The 15,402-nt window shown below is 31.1% G+C and overlaps 1 protein-coding gene across 4 annotated transcripts in view; it reads right to left on the bottom strand.

Moving 5' to 3' along the window:
• Positions 1 to 15,402, bottom strand: part of LOC107453332 (uncharacterized) — a 49,132-nt gene that overhangs the window by 13,852 nt on the left and 19,878 nt on the right. The window contains exon 1 of one of the 4 annotated variants that reach the window (XM_016070112.4): positions 7,944 to 8,297. The exons of 2 other annotated variants lie outside the window; for them this stretch is intronic. In XM_016070112.4, the coding sequence (XP_015925598.3) occupies positions 7,944 to 8,154 (211 nt within the window). In that variant the 5' untranslated portion in view covers positions 8,155 to 8,297. Of the gene's footprint in view, positions 1 to 7,943; positions 8,298 to 15,402 lie in introns of those variants that run through there. One more of the 4 variants, XM_016070111.4, reaches the window with a different exon arrangement.

The following is a 15,402-nucleotide window of genomic DNA, read 5'->3' as shown; positions in this document are numbered from 1 at the left end:
AGGTGACAATATTTTTACCATTTATTTACGCAAAAGGAAAAAATCTTACAAACGAAAAAGGCGAATGAGGAAGAAAACAAGGAAATATGCAAATTATTTCTGTGGTGTATTTCAATTGCTTTTTTTAAAATGGGTTTTATTTACATTGCATTTCAAGTCATTTACTCAACATTCAAATTTTTATAAACGAAGTTCATTTGATATTATTACTAGCTGAATACCTGTTATTCGTACGGGTGAATAAAAGAGAAAATCATTAATAAATCAGTACAGCACAACACTACAAAATTAAGCAGAAAACTAAATGGCCTATACCGACTCAATTAATACAGTTTAAGTAATTCCAATTATTTATTTTTAAATTATTACTTGTTGCCCTACCCGGTGCCTTTGCGCTATTAAATTAAGCAAAATACGTTTCTTTTGTAGTTCATCCAATCAGAATAAAGATTAACTGTATTAAGTATCACTTGGCAAGATGCTATTGCTAGCAGCAAAGTCATAATAGTCAAAATTTACCAATATCAAGCAATTTTCTCCGGTATTTATTCGTTGCGAAGAGCCGTAATATATTCCACAGTATCTGTATTAAAACTGTTCAGTATTGGTGCAGTTTTAATAATTACCAAATATATATCTATATAATACTTTGTACCTAGATTAGTATATTTGGCACCTATTACATTTTCTCCAACATTTGAATTTTGTGCGAAATTCATTTAAAAGTGATAGGTGGATTATAAAAACCGAAATCTTTAAAAAAATTAGAATTCTTATAAGATTTTGATAAGGACTTTAGAGCATTACCATTAACGTATTGTTCAAAATATTTATGAGTAGTGGTGGAAGAAATTATTTTAATTCTAGTAATTTAATACACTTTTTGCTGTCACTATTTTTTTAAGCTTCATCTTAACAAATATGTACAACATTTCTGTTAATTTTTACTTTCTTGTATTCTTTCTCGTATTGTTACTTTCAATGTATAACATATTTTCTTCAAAATTTCAATCGCAAATAGCTTTTAATTAATTAATTTTATAGCAACATGATCTATGTACATTTAATTTTGTTTAAAGTAATTGAAGAATTTAATTACTATAAACAAAAGAAATAGGATGAAACTAGGTTTGCTTTCCTTTGCTCAGATGTTTCAGACGAACGGGTACTCGACCGAGTTGCCGTAGTCTTCTTTCCCAATTCTCGGATGTTTCTGAAACTTGGGTAGCTCTCTTTTGAGCGTTTGAGGTGTCAAACGACTAATAACGCTTCGTTAAAATGGTATAGTTGTGAAAATACTCCTCCTCACAAACACAAGGAAATTTCGATGTCGTAGATGTGCTAATTCTAAACCATAATGCGACCCATAATGTGAATATATATTTTTCCCTTCTTATATATAAAGGAGAGTCATTATAGGACACCCTGAACACATCTATGCTCACAAAATCTCGTAAACGCTTACAAAATGAAAAAATACTTGAGTGCACAAAATGAAAAATACAGTCAATTCGCTATAACTCGAAGTACGATAACTCGAATATTACTATAACTCGATTCTTTTATGAGGTCCCGACGCTTTCATCTTCAATTTCATGTTAATTATTCTCGATTACTCGAATTTTATTCCCTTTAACTCGGTTTTTTTGGATCTTTTGAAGCAAGAAAAAAAAAACCTAGGAGCTGATATCTTGTCCCTTCTTTTGTAACACACACACAATGTCTTTCGCACTCTTCATGGAGAAGCTAAAGCTGTCCCTCTTGAAGTATGTGAACAGTGGTTAAATGAAACGTTACCAAATTTACTTCAATACAGTTAAAATGATGTTTTCAATATTGATGAAATGGGTTTATTTTTTAAATATCTTCCAAATAAGACTATGATGTTTAAGGATGAAAACTGCTCAGGGGGTAAAATGAGCAAGGAACGTTTGACTGTCCTAGTTGGAGGAAATGCGTCTGGGACAGAGAAACTGCCCTTACTTGCTATCGGAAAATACCGAAATGCCCGATGTTTCAAGAATGTAAAAACGTATCCTTTGGATTACAAGTCTAACAAAAAGTTTTGGATGACATCAGTATTATTTGAAGACTATGTAAGAAAATTGGATCGGAAATTCTTCGCTAAGAAAAGAAAACTGATACTCTTTATGGATAAATGCACAGTGCATAGTGATCTACCTAATTTGAAAGCAGTAAACTTGCAGTTTCTCCCGCCAAACACAACAGCAAAGTTGCAGCCGATGGACCAGGGTATCATAAAGTGCTTCAAACAGTCTTATTGTAAATGGCTTGTCAGAAAAATGAACTTAAATATTGTAAGCATTTAGAAGATTTGTAATTAATAAGCATTAATTAAATAATCCGACAATATTTTGAAACTCCAAAACCGAAACTAACGGTAAGTCGAACTTCCGATATGTCGAAGTTTTTCGTCAGTCCTATCAGATTCGAGTTATCGCGAATTCACTGTATAGAATGAAATGTGAGAGATGTACAAAATAGCGTTTTCTTTCGTATATGATATTTTGCTGGTAATATGATTTTAATCTCTTTTTAGATACCCGTTTCTTTGTAAAATTTGACATTGATGTGTATTTTAATTTATTATTCATTTTGTTTACTGCAAATGGATTAAAATCGCGTAACAATCTCGAAAAGATATAATTTCCGTGAGAAAAGTTCCCCTTGAATTCATATCAGAATTTCCGCTAAGATAATCACCGTTCTCTTATTATTTATCTCACAATGAATCTAGTTTTATGGCAAGGTATATGGTTAGAAATTTTACGGGATTTTTTTAAAAAAATTAGTGGACAATTCTTCATGTTTACAATACCTGCGAAGGTTACTCATTTTAATATTTCAACATAGCTAAGTGCTTTAATTTTTTTTTTCATTAGTACAGCACATACAAAGCAGCATAGTACCATTCTCTTGTCCAATTTAAAAAATAATATTTAAAACCTTCAGTAAAAATGTACTTTCATTTAATTGTAAAAGTGAAAGTTTTGGGAAAATAGAACAAAATAAATTAATTTATATTACAATTGACTGGAAAATTAAGTTTACATGTGTAAAAGTTTGATAAAAATAAGAAATTGCATTTTTAATTTGTGACATCTTTCAACATCGTAATGTCTAAAGCGTCGGAAAAAAGAAAATCTTAAACATTTTAAACATAATTGCATAATAATAATTTTTTTCTGGCCAGCCTTCAAAAAAATTGACAAGGTTCAGGCAAATGCAAAAATAATCTTCTCCCCCCCCTGGCAGCAAAAAATTTGTTTTTATAAAAGGTAAGTTTAAGAGCTAAGTGCAGAGTTGATTAATTTATTTTATTATTTCCTCTCCTGTAGTTAGAGATTGAATTAGCGCTTACACGCAAATGGGACACTCTTCCCTAGTGTACCCATTTATATAAACCAAGTGTCCCTTTTATATATTTTTTTCTGTCTGACGCACTAATTACAGACTAAAATATATTTTGGTGATTTTTCAATTATAAAAAACAGTCTAATAGTTACTAAAAAAATCTGTTAGATTATCGGAAGTATATTTGAGCTGAAATATAAATCCCCCCCCCAAAAAAAGTAATTTGAAAGTAATTCGAAAACTTATCAGTAATTGATTTTGTAATTTAAATAAATTTTAATGACGAAAAACTGTTTCTCTTAGATCTGGGCAACAGCAAAAAAGTTCAAATTTGAAAAAAAAAAATTAATGTTTGGAAGTGATCTGTGATTGGAATATTTTGCCTTTAGCACAGAACAAGACACCGGTGTTTCGTGATGCATTCCGCAACCATAAATTATTAAAATGCTAAATATAATATTTTTCACTTATTTTGACCTAAATTGATACTAAATAATGAAGAAAAAAATGAAAAATACGCTTAATAAAAGTTGTGTGTCAAAGGGTTAAATGAGACTTTCATAGAAATGGTAACAAAATCTATCAATGGTAATCCAAAATGGTAAAGTTATCGTAACTAAGTGCATGAAAGAATGCTCATTTGCTTTTATTCGACATTGTTAAAAAAAAAAAAAAAACAGCTCTTTTTTGAAAAATTGAATACATAGATGTATCCATTTCAATCTGAATGCATCGAATTTTCTTCAGTGACTACTTGCGAGTAGTTTTAAAACGACGAGCGTTTTTCTAAAAGAGGTTTAAATCATTTTAAAAACTAATATTGAGATTATTAACACTTCATTGACCGCCAATTGTTTACAGAAACTATGTCATGTCACCTGCTATTATTTTGTAGTTGAATGCGGAAGTAAAGTAAAACATTCTAAGTATTAATTTACTGCCAAAACGGTTTTGACCGATGACTCAACATTGCAAGTGCAATATCAAGTTAACTCGTCATCGGCAATAGCTTATAGAAACTATGTCATATCTCCTGCTATTATTTTGTCGTTGAATACGGAATTAAAATAAAACATTCTAAGTATTAATTTACTGACGCCAAAACGGTTTTGACCGTTAACTCGACATTGTTAACTCGACATTGCAAGTGCAATGACAAGTTAACTCGTCCTCGTTCAACAATGTTGATGCATGAAAAGACGAATTAACTCGTCCTAGGTCAACATTATGTCAATTATTATTCAGGAATGGTATTGCGTGCCTCTGTGATTAAAGCACTGAGTTATCATTATGAAGAACTGGTACTTAATTTTCCGTGACTGCCTAAAGCACGTACTGCTTCGGATCCAGATGAGTTCCATTTCGTCTATGTAGTAAAGGCGGCTGGTGTACAATGCTAATCCTTTTGTCGTTAAAAGCTAAATTGTGAAGCCTTAACCTACCTCTTCTACGGATAGTTAGGGGGGATGATTTGCCTTGTTTTATTCAGGAAAGACCTATTCGATAGTTTTCTATAAATATCTAATGTTAGGCTAAATGAAATAGAATATTCATGGGAAAGAGGAACAAAAAAACCAGTCTATACCTTAGAGGAGTCTTATCACTCCTCTAAAGTCTATACAGCAAGTTTATAAAAAAGTGCGTTTATGATGTTACATGGGGCAGCTTTTCCCCCCTAATTCAATGCTGCCCAGACTCACTTTATACTTCTCATATCAAGGATATATTGATTCTTTGTCGTTATGAAAGGAAAGAAAAATTTACTATATATCTACTGCGCCAAACAGAAAAATCATAGTCGTTTTTAACGTTTGAAGACTACTTGCTTGATATAAATAAACGGAAAGTGCTCACTATTAAATATTTTCATATAGGCATTTACCATGTTCTGCATTCTGATAGGCAGTGATAACGATAATAGTAAGGGCTTATCTACACAAAAACTAAACAGAAGCATAAGAGAGCTGCGAGCACGTGAATTGTTTTCATTGTTTTCAAATTTTCAAGGATCTACACCACACCTTAGTCATGCGTTATAACATTGATATCACAGTGATATCACAGTGTGTTATAACATTGATATCACAGTGATATCACAGTGTGTTATAACATTGATATCACAACAAATGCATTGTTAGACACCTGCGATCAACTATGTAAAATTTGAAGTCTTCAGCTGCCGTACGATGTATATGCTTCTAAACGTTTTATTTATTTAGTTAAACCTTTTATTTATTGATTCGTTGTTTTATAGATTCAATAATTCATAGATTTACTAATATAACAATTCACTAAGTCCTTGGTTCAACAATACACTGATTCCTCGATTCGCTAGATTTACCGATTCCTAGATTTTAGTTAACAGAATTTCTATTAGATACGATAATATCTTTACGTTTATTCTGTGGTTAATGCCAAGAGTTGATCTCATAAACCACACGCATAAATTACTTCTTTTAAATTAATACTACTTTTGAAATAAGATATTAGGTCGTTTTACATAATTATAGGTTATGTTATTGGTAGATTCGATTATTGGTTATATTATTAACTTACCTTACTTATAACATTCTTTCAATATTGATGGTTAGTATTACCTCCTCTACCTGGGTACGAGGAAGTAAAATTTCAATTTAAATTAAAACGTATGTTAGATACATAAGATGATAATATAGACTTAGCCGAAATAAATGACTGCATTTTAAAAATATTATGTTTCAAATACATTATATACAGATTTTAAATACATTATATTTTAACTATATTATATTTTTAAAATACACGTTACATCGAAATTTAAGAAAATATAAAAATTATTTTTTCATTTACAAATGTTTGGTGTGTTGCTCTATTATTACTTGACAGACATCTAATCTATAACCAAGTTTTTTCCAGACTTTTTTGCAATTTCAATCATTTCCTGCATTGCAAATCATTTATAACTAATGATTTACGGCGCGTTTTTTAAGTTCTTGCAGCTTTTTCAGAATCTGAGGCTCCTAATTAATGTTTGAGACGCAATTTCATAATAAAAAAATTACATTACGTAAATTTTGGAGGGTCTAAGCAATTATGTAAATTATGTTAAATCCCTGTACTTCACACGCTCAAAACAGTTCTTATGAATTACTTATTTTGAAAACACAGCAACATAAATAGCTCTGGGGTTGCGTCATGAACCATTAGTAATATGAGGCAACAAAATATGCGAAACGAACTTGATTATATACTGGATGTTAGAACGTGAAGCAAAAACTTCACACATCAAACATATGTAACAGAAAAAAAGGAACTTGATACATTTATCTTTAATTTCGTGCGTAACTTATACTTAGTTTTATTATTACAATTCTATTATTATTATAATTGATATGATTTCGTGCGTAACTTATATACTTTAACCTGATAATAACACATTTCATAATGAAGAAAATGATTATGAATTATTTCTTTTGGAAGCTTGAAATGTGTAGATTGTGTGCATGTATTCAAAAATAAGGATTTGCTGAATGAATTTTGATCGAAAACGGATTTCTAGAAGATAACTCGATTACCGATATTAAACCTCCATTAATAATATAAAATTTATAGTAAAAAGAAAAAAATGAATGCGCAGAAACTTAGAGTAAACTATAAAGTTTCAAATGTTGCAAGAATTTTTTCAAAATAACAAATATTGCATATATAATGCATAAAAATTATTAGCAGAAAACGCTGTCATAGAAAAAGGCATTGAAAGGGGAAGTAACGCGTCCTCTTAAGCTTCTAACCTGCATCCTCTAGCAAGCTCCCTTGCATTTACGCTCGCACTTCCATTACTAAGAAACTTAAATGTTCGATAAAACCGGTTTAAGAAAGCTCAAGTGCACCTTTTTCGGAACGTTTAACATTTGCTAGTGGAAACAAGGTATAATTTTATAGTTTGTCTCTAGAAAGAATTCCCCTCTCCATAAAATCCAAGACTGTCTGCTGCATTGGCAAAAAGAAATAGATCATTTTGAAAAGGGGATCTCCTCTCTCCCTTGATTCCTTTTCTCTCATCCACCCGAGCCAAAACCTGTCTTAAATATTGACCTAACACCTCTACTTAGAATAGTTAAACCTCGCAACCATAGTAACAGCTATCGCTCCAGACGAATGGTGGAGGAGTTCTTTCAGTGGGCAGACTAAAGTACGTGTAATGTTTCTAAAATACAAAATATTTGGAATTTTGTTATTCATGTATACTAGCCCTGTATTTCTTCAATATTTTTTATTATTGAAACCCAGTGACTGTACATTGAACCTAAAATCTGTTCAAAATTGCTACAAATGTACAAGATCATTAAGAAATATTACATATGATCGATATGGTGATAGGAAGTGTGGTCTAATTTTTGGTAATTGGATAACATTTTTTTTCAATTTGTGGTCCAATTTGTAATGGTCTAATTTGATACTAGTGTAATAATACATTAGTAGGATTTAATAGTCAAGATACTCATGTTACAGTTCAACTTGAGGCAACATTTTGCATCATTACATTTTTAAAAATATCTGCATATCAGAATATCATTTAAGATTCTTACCGTCTTTATCCAATTTCCCTCGCTTAGGGTTCAAAACTAAATCCGTTTCAGAAATTACGATGTAATCTTCTTTCATTTCTGCTGAAACTTTTTCAACCACTTCGATAATATCACCATTTATCTCACACCAAACAAAGCATATTAACAAGCATTTAAATAAATAAAGGAGCTTGTTTCTCCCATACGAGTAGGGTATTTTATTCAAACTCATGTTCGAAAATTAAACTAAAACAACTTGCTCAGACGGTAGTAAAGAAATATAACAACTGTAAAGGATTTAGGAACTTTCCTTTTGTTTTGATTTTGTCACATTGTGATTTGCGTTGCATTTTATGCCGTCAGACACTTTTGATATTTCGAAGGTTTTTATCGTTGTCTCTTAGCAACTACCAAGTGACTTATGATAAGCAATAAGGTGATAAGAAGTTTAGTTAGTAAGGAAAGAGTTGAATTTTCAGAAATATAAAAGTTGTCATTTCATAACACTGCCTTTGAAATACTTATTATGCACAGCAAGCATATTTTTGGTCTAATGGTATCCTCACGTACATGTACTAATAATTGGATTATCATGCACATAGAGGCAATCTTAATGATTTGACTTAAATGGTTAAAACTTAATTATCCAAGACTAATTTCTTAAAAAATATAATTTTTAAATATAATTTGCTAATTTTATAATTTAGTTTAATAGCGATTTAAGATATTTTTACTAGTATAATGTATATTAAGTTTTACTTCATTTTAAACTATGTAATTCTAAATAAAAAATTGATATTGGAGCGAAATCATTTAAACAGTTTCTAAGAAATCGAATTTCGAAAAAATCGCAATTAAGGTGATTAGTTTGTCATGAATATAGGTACTTATTGCTATTCATCCAAATGGCATTTGAATTTCATAACGTTTAAAATTATTAAACCCTTATAGTATAACTTTTTGTTTCCAAATGTTATCAATAAATATTATTATTGACATCTTTTTTGACACTAGAAAGACTGAAATATCTAAATTTCCCTAAAGCAGTCAAAATGACTGCATAGTGAAAGAATAACTAATGTATAAAAAAATTTGTTTAAAATTAATTTTTAATATTTTTGAAATTATTTTCAGTTATATAATAAGTAATTAGTAAAATGATGTAAAACAATGATGTATATACATCATTGTTTATCTAATTGAAATTAAAAAGCAGTCAAAATTACTTCCCTGGGCAATCTAGAGTTAAACATTAATTTTTAATTCCCTAACTGCATATTATAATCCTTAAATGAAAATACTACAAAACTTCTAAAAATAATCAAAATTTCGAGAGGCTGGGCACCAGCATTGGCTAAATGCATTAAACGTAAAAAAATTATATGCCTGAATAACGTAAAAAATTATATGCTTGAATGTAAATAGAAATAAAAGTAAAATAGTCGGTAATATATAGTATTACATTTAAGGTTTAGTTCAATAATGTTTCAAAGCCTGTGTCGAAGTATTCAGAAAATAAAAGTTTTAAACAGCAAAAATAAATATATATATTTGTCTAGTCTTAAAAAAGTAAAATAAAACTGATTGACATTCAAAAGTCTATTTAAATTATCTATTAAATGTGTCATACGAATGTAAAATTGAATTTTAATTTCTTTTTTTTAACGTAAATATTCATTTACTTGATTATCTGTCTTTTAGTTCTTCAACAGAGCCATTGAGCTAAATTATTGTTTTGGATTTTGCTTTTTGCTATTATCCCAGTAAAATTTCGCTTCGTTTTGGCAAATAAAAAAAATTACAAATGAAATTAATTCACTTGCAATAGAACGTTTGAATTGCTAACACGATTATAACAAAGTTACCAATTTTTTTACTGTCCATTAAAACCACAATTGGGCTAACTAGTATTACTTATTTTGCTTAAAATGCCAGCATATGTTACACAGAATATTTTAATATACTACGATACGCATTTTCGGCAAATCTGAAAAATTTCTCAAAACGCCCAAGATCTGAAAAAATGTGAATATGTTAGAGGCAAATATTAAATCCACTCTCACTTGAGCAATAACAGTCTAGACTTACATATAATCTTGATTATTGACTGTATAACTAAAAATCTTAAAATACTTGAAATTCCACTTATTTAAAAAGTGTGACCAGCTGGTTACCAGAGGCTACTAGTAAATTATAATTCTCCATTTTTTTAAAGTTAGAATATTAATAAAGAAAAACAATTTGTTTTATAAAATGTATTAATACTTTTTAAAGAGCCGAGATGGCTCAGGGGATAAGGCGTCCGCCCTCCAATGAGGTGAACCGGGTTTGAATCACAGCGTTGTCTGGTCGATACGAAACCGCCCTCTCGACTAACACCGACCACAGTGCTGACGTAAAAATATCCTCTGCGGTAGACGGATCATGGGTTAGAGTCCCCTTGCCGTCAGGCAAACCGTGGGTGATGCTCGTGGTCTTCCTCTCCATGTAAAGCAAATGCTGGTTAGTTCCATTAAAACGCTCTCCACGAAGGCAAAATTTCTCCCAATACTTGATCCGGGAGTTCCCTCGTCTTCTGGATTGGGTTCAACATTACAAGGGTACGGAGTTGAACATTAGTAGTCGTAAACCCAAAAGTTGGGTCTGCTGTTCAACGATGGTTATAAAATAAAAATAAAAAATAAAAAAAAAGAACAATTTAAAAAAACTGCTCACATTTCGATTTATGACATTTTTGGGAAGGTGAGGAAACGTCCGAGATCTGAAAATAAGAATATGTAAGAGACAAAAGTTAAATCCACTCCTACTTGAGCAATAAGAGTCTAGACTTATATATTATCTTCATTTTCGACTGTATGAATTCAGAAGTACTTGAAATTCTATTTATTTAAAAAGTGTGACCAGCTTTCTCGAAGGCAGATAGTAAATTATAATTTTTCATTTTTTTAATCGGAAGAATATCAATAAAGAAAAACAGTTTTTCCTTTTAATAAAATGTAATAATACTTAAAAAAAAAAAAATAATAATAACTGCTCACATTTCGACTTATCACATTTTTGAAAAGGTGAGTTAGTTAAAAACTTTTCTTTCTTTTTTTTTTTATCCAAATTTATTTATGGTAGAATTTGCATGTAGTAGAAGATAAAGTAAAGGTATTTTCTAGAATTTTTTTAGTATTTTTGATCAAGAAGCAGACCTCAAAGCAAAACAAATGTCACGTAATACTTTTGTCCTCTATCTTTCCATCTAACCTTTTAATTTATAATTATATCATATCACTAGAAAACAATTAGTTTTAATCCTTTGTTTTTCTGTTATTTTAACGGAAAGTGTTGAAGAGTGTTTCAAAGCTTTCGAGATAAGATGGTGATTTATCTGTGAAAGCTTTCTAAAGCGGACGAATACTTCAAATTTGACATAACCAAGCAAAGAATATTTACTCTCTATCTTTTCTTTTATTGACGTATTTGTTCATTTCATTTTATTGAAATTATGCTCAAGTGTAATCGATAAAAAAGAAAGAAAAAAAAAAGTTTTTGATAATTTGGCAGGCGTTTAAAACTGCTAAGTAGTCTGCGTGGTTAAATTTCTTTATTGACGTGTTTTACAGACGAAAATGATAAGATTTTAATAAACTCAGTTTTGATGCAGGAGTGAAATTAAATGATAATAGAATAATAAATTATGCGCCAATGTAATCAATATAAAAAAGAGAAAAATAAACAAGATTTTGATGATATAGCTGGTGTTTAAAATTGTTACATAGTCTACGTGCTTAAATTTCTCTATAGACAAAAGAATATAATTTATGGATGAAAATGATTGATAAGATTTTAAAAGACATAGTTTTGATATAGGCAAACTTTAAGAGTGAAATTAAATATTAATAAAGTATAAAATCTACGTAATTTATAGCTGAAAGTGATTGCTAACATTTTAATAGACTTAGTATTGATACAGGCAAACATTAAGAGTGAAATTAATAAAATATAAAATTTGCGTAATTTATAGTTGAAAATATAATAAGATTTTAATTAGACTCAATTTTGATACAGGCTAACGTTATGAGTTAAAATTACATTTTAATAAAATACTAAATTATGCGTCGATGCAATCGATATGGATTAAAAAAAAAACAAAGTTTTTGATAATTTAGCAGGCGTTAAAAATCGATACTTATTCTACCAGGTTAAATCTCTTTATAGACAAAAGTGCGTGTTTTATAGATAAATAATGATTGATGAGACTTTAATAGACTCAGTTTTGATATTTACTAGCGTTATAAGTGAAATTAAATATTAATAAAGTATAAAATTATCCGTCGATATAATCGATATAAATAAATGAAAAAACAAGACTTTGATAATTTAGCAGGTGTTTAAAATTGCTAAATAGTCTACGTGGTTAAGTATCTCTATCGAGAAAAGTACGTAATTTATAAATGAAAATTGTTGATAAGAATTTAATAGACTGAGTTTTGATATAAACTAACTTTGAGAATAAAATTAAGTATTGAAAGAAATATTTAAAAACTTTAAAAAGTGTATTTTCTTAATGGACTGTAAATGCAAAATGCACATAGAATTAAAAATATTGGAATCATCGCTTACGAAACATGTGGAAATTTTTTTTTGGTGGATATGGAAATTTATTACAAAAATGATATTACCTATAATTTTCGTTGACAAAAATAGAATTATTTGTCCTTTTTAGTTCGCTTACAAGACTTGCTTTTTAAAATCTGTAAACTTCTTTTAAACTTTATTTTATTTAATTTCAATTGAACTTAATCTATTTAAACTTTTAACAGCGAGTTTTTGTGGAATGTTGACACGGATTCTGAACTTTAATGAGATTCAATGGTCACTCAAAAAAGTGGTGAAAGATATGAAGAAAGTACTTATATGGTTTCATTTTATAATATAGTCGTAGATTATACAGTAATTGATCTAAGGTATAACTATTCGTATTGTTAAAAATCAAGCGCTTCGCGTTCTCGTGCCACAGGTCCTGGGTTCGATCCTCGGGCCGGGAAAGGTTGACTCAGCCTTTCATCCCTTCAGTGGGTCGATAAAATGAGTACCAAACATGCTTGGGAACTAAACACTGGAGGTTCCGCTTTCAGCTGACCACCTGACCAGAGCATCTGCTCCTGCACCTCAGAGCCCAAGGTCAAGAAAACTGAGATGGGCACAGTAGGCCTTGGCCCTCTACGGGCTGTCGCGCCACTGAGTTTATTATTGTATCAGTCAAATCCGACTTGCTCTTGAATTGTTGGCCAGATCTGTAAACTTCGCTTCCTAACATGCCCCAAAGGTTTTCTACCGGATTCAGATCTGAGCAACGAGATGGCCATTCATCTCATTTGCTTTCATCCAGGATTTAGTTGAGCATGAAGTATGAGCTGCCGCAGTATCCTGTTGGAAGGTCCTGCCTCCGGACGTTACAAGAGGAGACAGAGGCAATAAATTATATCCTAATATATCCTGATACATATTTGAATTCAATTTAGTTTGTTCAAATACGATTGAAGTAGTACAGCTTGCTGTCAGAGCTCTAAAACCATAACTGACCCACCACCAAATTGACGTTTGGAAAATAAGTGTGGCTTAGTCCGAAAGTCGTACCAAAAATATCGACAGCCGTCTGGACCATGCGAATTAAACTTCATATCAGGAAAGACCACATCACTCCAATTCGTACCTTTTTTATGATGTTTCTCTGCAAATGCCAAATGAGCAATCAGCTCTGCAAATGCTAAATGGTAACTGCATTTCATTTTTAATTTGTGCAGATGACTTCTAACCATACCAAGTAAGGTTCCAGATTCGTCTTTCTTGCCTTGATGAATTTTTGCTTTGCTTTCCAAGCCGCTGTTTACTGCCATAACTTTCAGGTTTCTGAAGAAAAAAAACTAATCACTGCAGCCTTGAGCCTTCTTATTTTTCTTGTAATTTGAGAACCACTCATGCCCATTTCTTTAATAGCTAAACTTCTATCTCGGTCCCCTTCGGATAAATGAGTCTCCCTTGGCATTGTAATGTGCGTCAAAGACATGCCATCGCAATTTTGATCCTCTGCAGAGGTGTTAATTTAGAAAAAGTGAGTTTAGGCAAATCTATGACGTCCTCTTAAGCCAGAGAGAAATCCTATTATCAAATAATTATACCGCTCTCAATTTTAGACTTGTCTGTGCATGCATTTTTTCTGCTTAAAATATCACTTCCACCATTTAAGGCATACCATTGATTATTTAAATTCTAACTTTACAGTAATTGATCTTAAGTATAACTATTCGTATTGTTAAAATCAAGCGCTTCTCGTTCTCGTGCCACAGGTCCTGGGTTTGATCCTCGGGCCGGGCAATGTTGACACAGCCTTTCATCGCTTCAATGGATCGATAAAATGAGTGGCAAGCATGCTTGTGAACTAAAAATTGGGGGTTCCACGTTCCAACAGGAACATCTGTTCCTGCATCCCAGAGCCTGAGGTCAAGAAAACTGATATGGGCACAGTAGGCATTGACCCTCTTTGGGCTGTCATGCCATTAAGTTTCGTTTCGTTGTTAAAATCGAGTAAAGCACAATTAATGCAGTTAACATCTGATTGCTTCGGTGTAATTATGAATACCATTATCAAAGCTGACATGAATAGTGAATAGAAGTATAGGAATATTGCAAAATCAATTGAGTTGCAACAGGATTTAACGAGCTAACAAGAGGAGATGAGCTAGGCTAAATATTGATAATAAGTTGTGGATTAGAGAAAGGGGGAGTAATGACAGAAAGGAAGTTGCAATCAACTGGAAATAAAGGATTAAAGAACAGAGTGATTGCATCTCAATGAGCCGATATAGTTCCGAATACCGAAGATGACCAGTTAGTCAGGGTACTACCCCCGACTCCCGCTGACCATCACGCTGACGAGAATTATTTCTAGTGACAGACGGGTGAGCATGGTTTAGATCTCTAACCATCTTTTGAAGTTAATTCTTGAAATTTTTTAAAATGTCGAGCAAAAAGTTTTCCACGAGGGCAAATTTGTCCCAATGCAGTTTCATTGTCTTCTAAGTTAGGTTCAAAATTATAAAGCTGTGGTGTTGAATATGGACATAGATAGCCGTATATCTGATATGGAGACACGGATTGGCTGATTAACTCCGGAAATATAAAATACAAGAAAACCGATACTGACAAAATGTATCATAAATAACTCAGGTGTTTATCAATAATGGGATGTTTAAGGTAAAAGTAATTCAAGCTATTTGTAGGTGAAAAACTTTCACAAAATTAAGTAATCATATTAATTTTAAAATGAAATGCCCTTAACTCCAAGAGAATGAAAGTTTCTGACATTCTACTGCTATAACATTAATGAACTCGTATGTGGGTCATTCTCACAAAAAGGTGATTTTTTAAGTCCCTTAGAAATAAATATTAGGAAATACAACAGATTTCTTAATATTTTTCTTCATAATTT

The sequence above is a fragment of the Parasteatoda tepidariorum genome, chromosome 2, assembly GCF_982258835.1.
Source record: "Parasteatoda tepidariorum strain Cologne lab strain chromosome 2, Ptep-v5.0, whole genome shotgun sequence".
NCBI classification, from domain to species: Eukaryota; Metazoa; Arthropoda; class Arachnida; order Araneae; family Theridiidae; genus Parasteatoda; species Parasteatoda tepidariorum.
The sequence above is the reverse complement of the archived record's forward strand: the minus strand, read 5'-3'. Positions and strand labels throughout refer to the sequence as shown.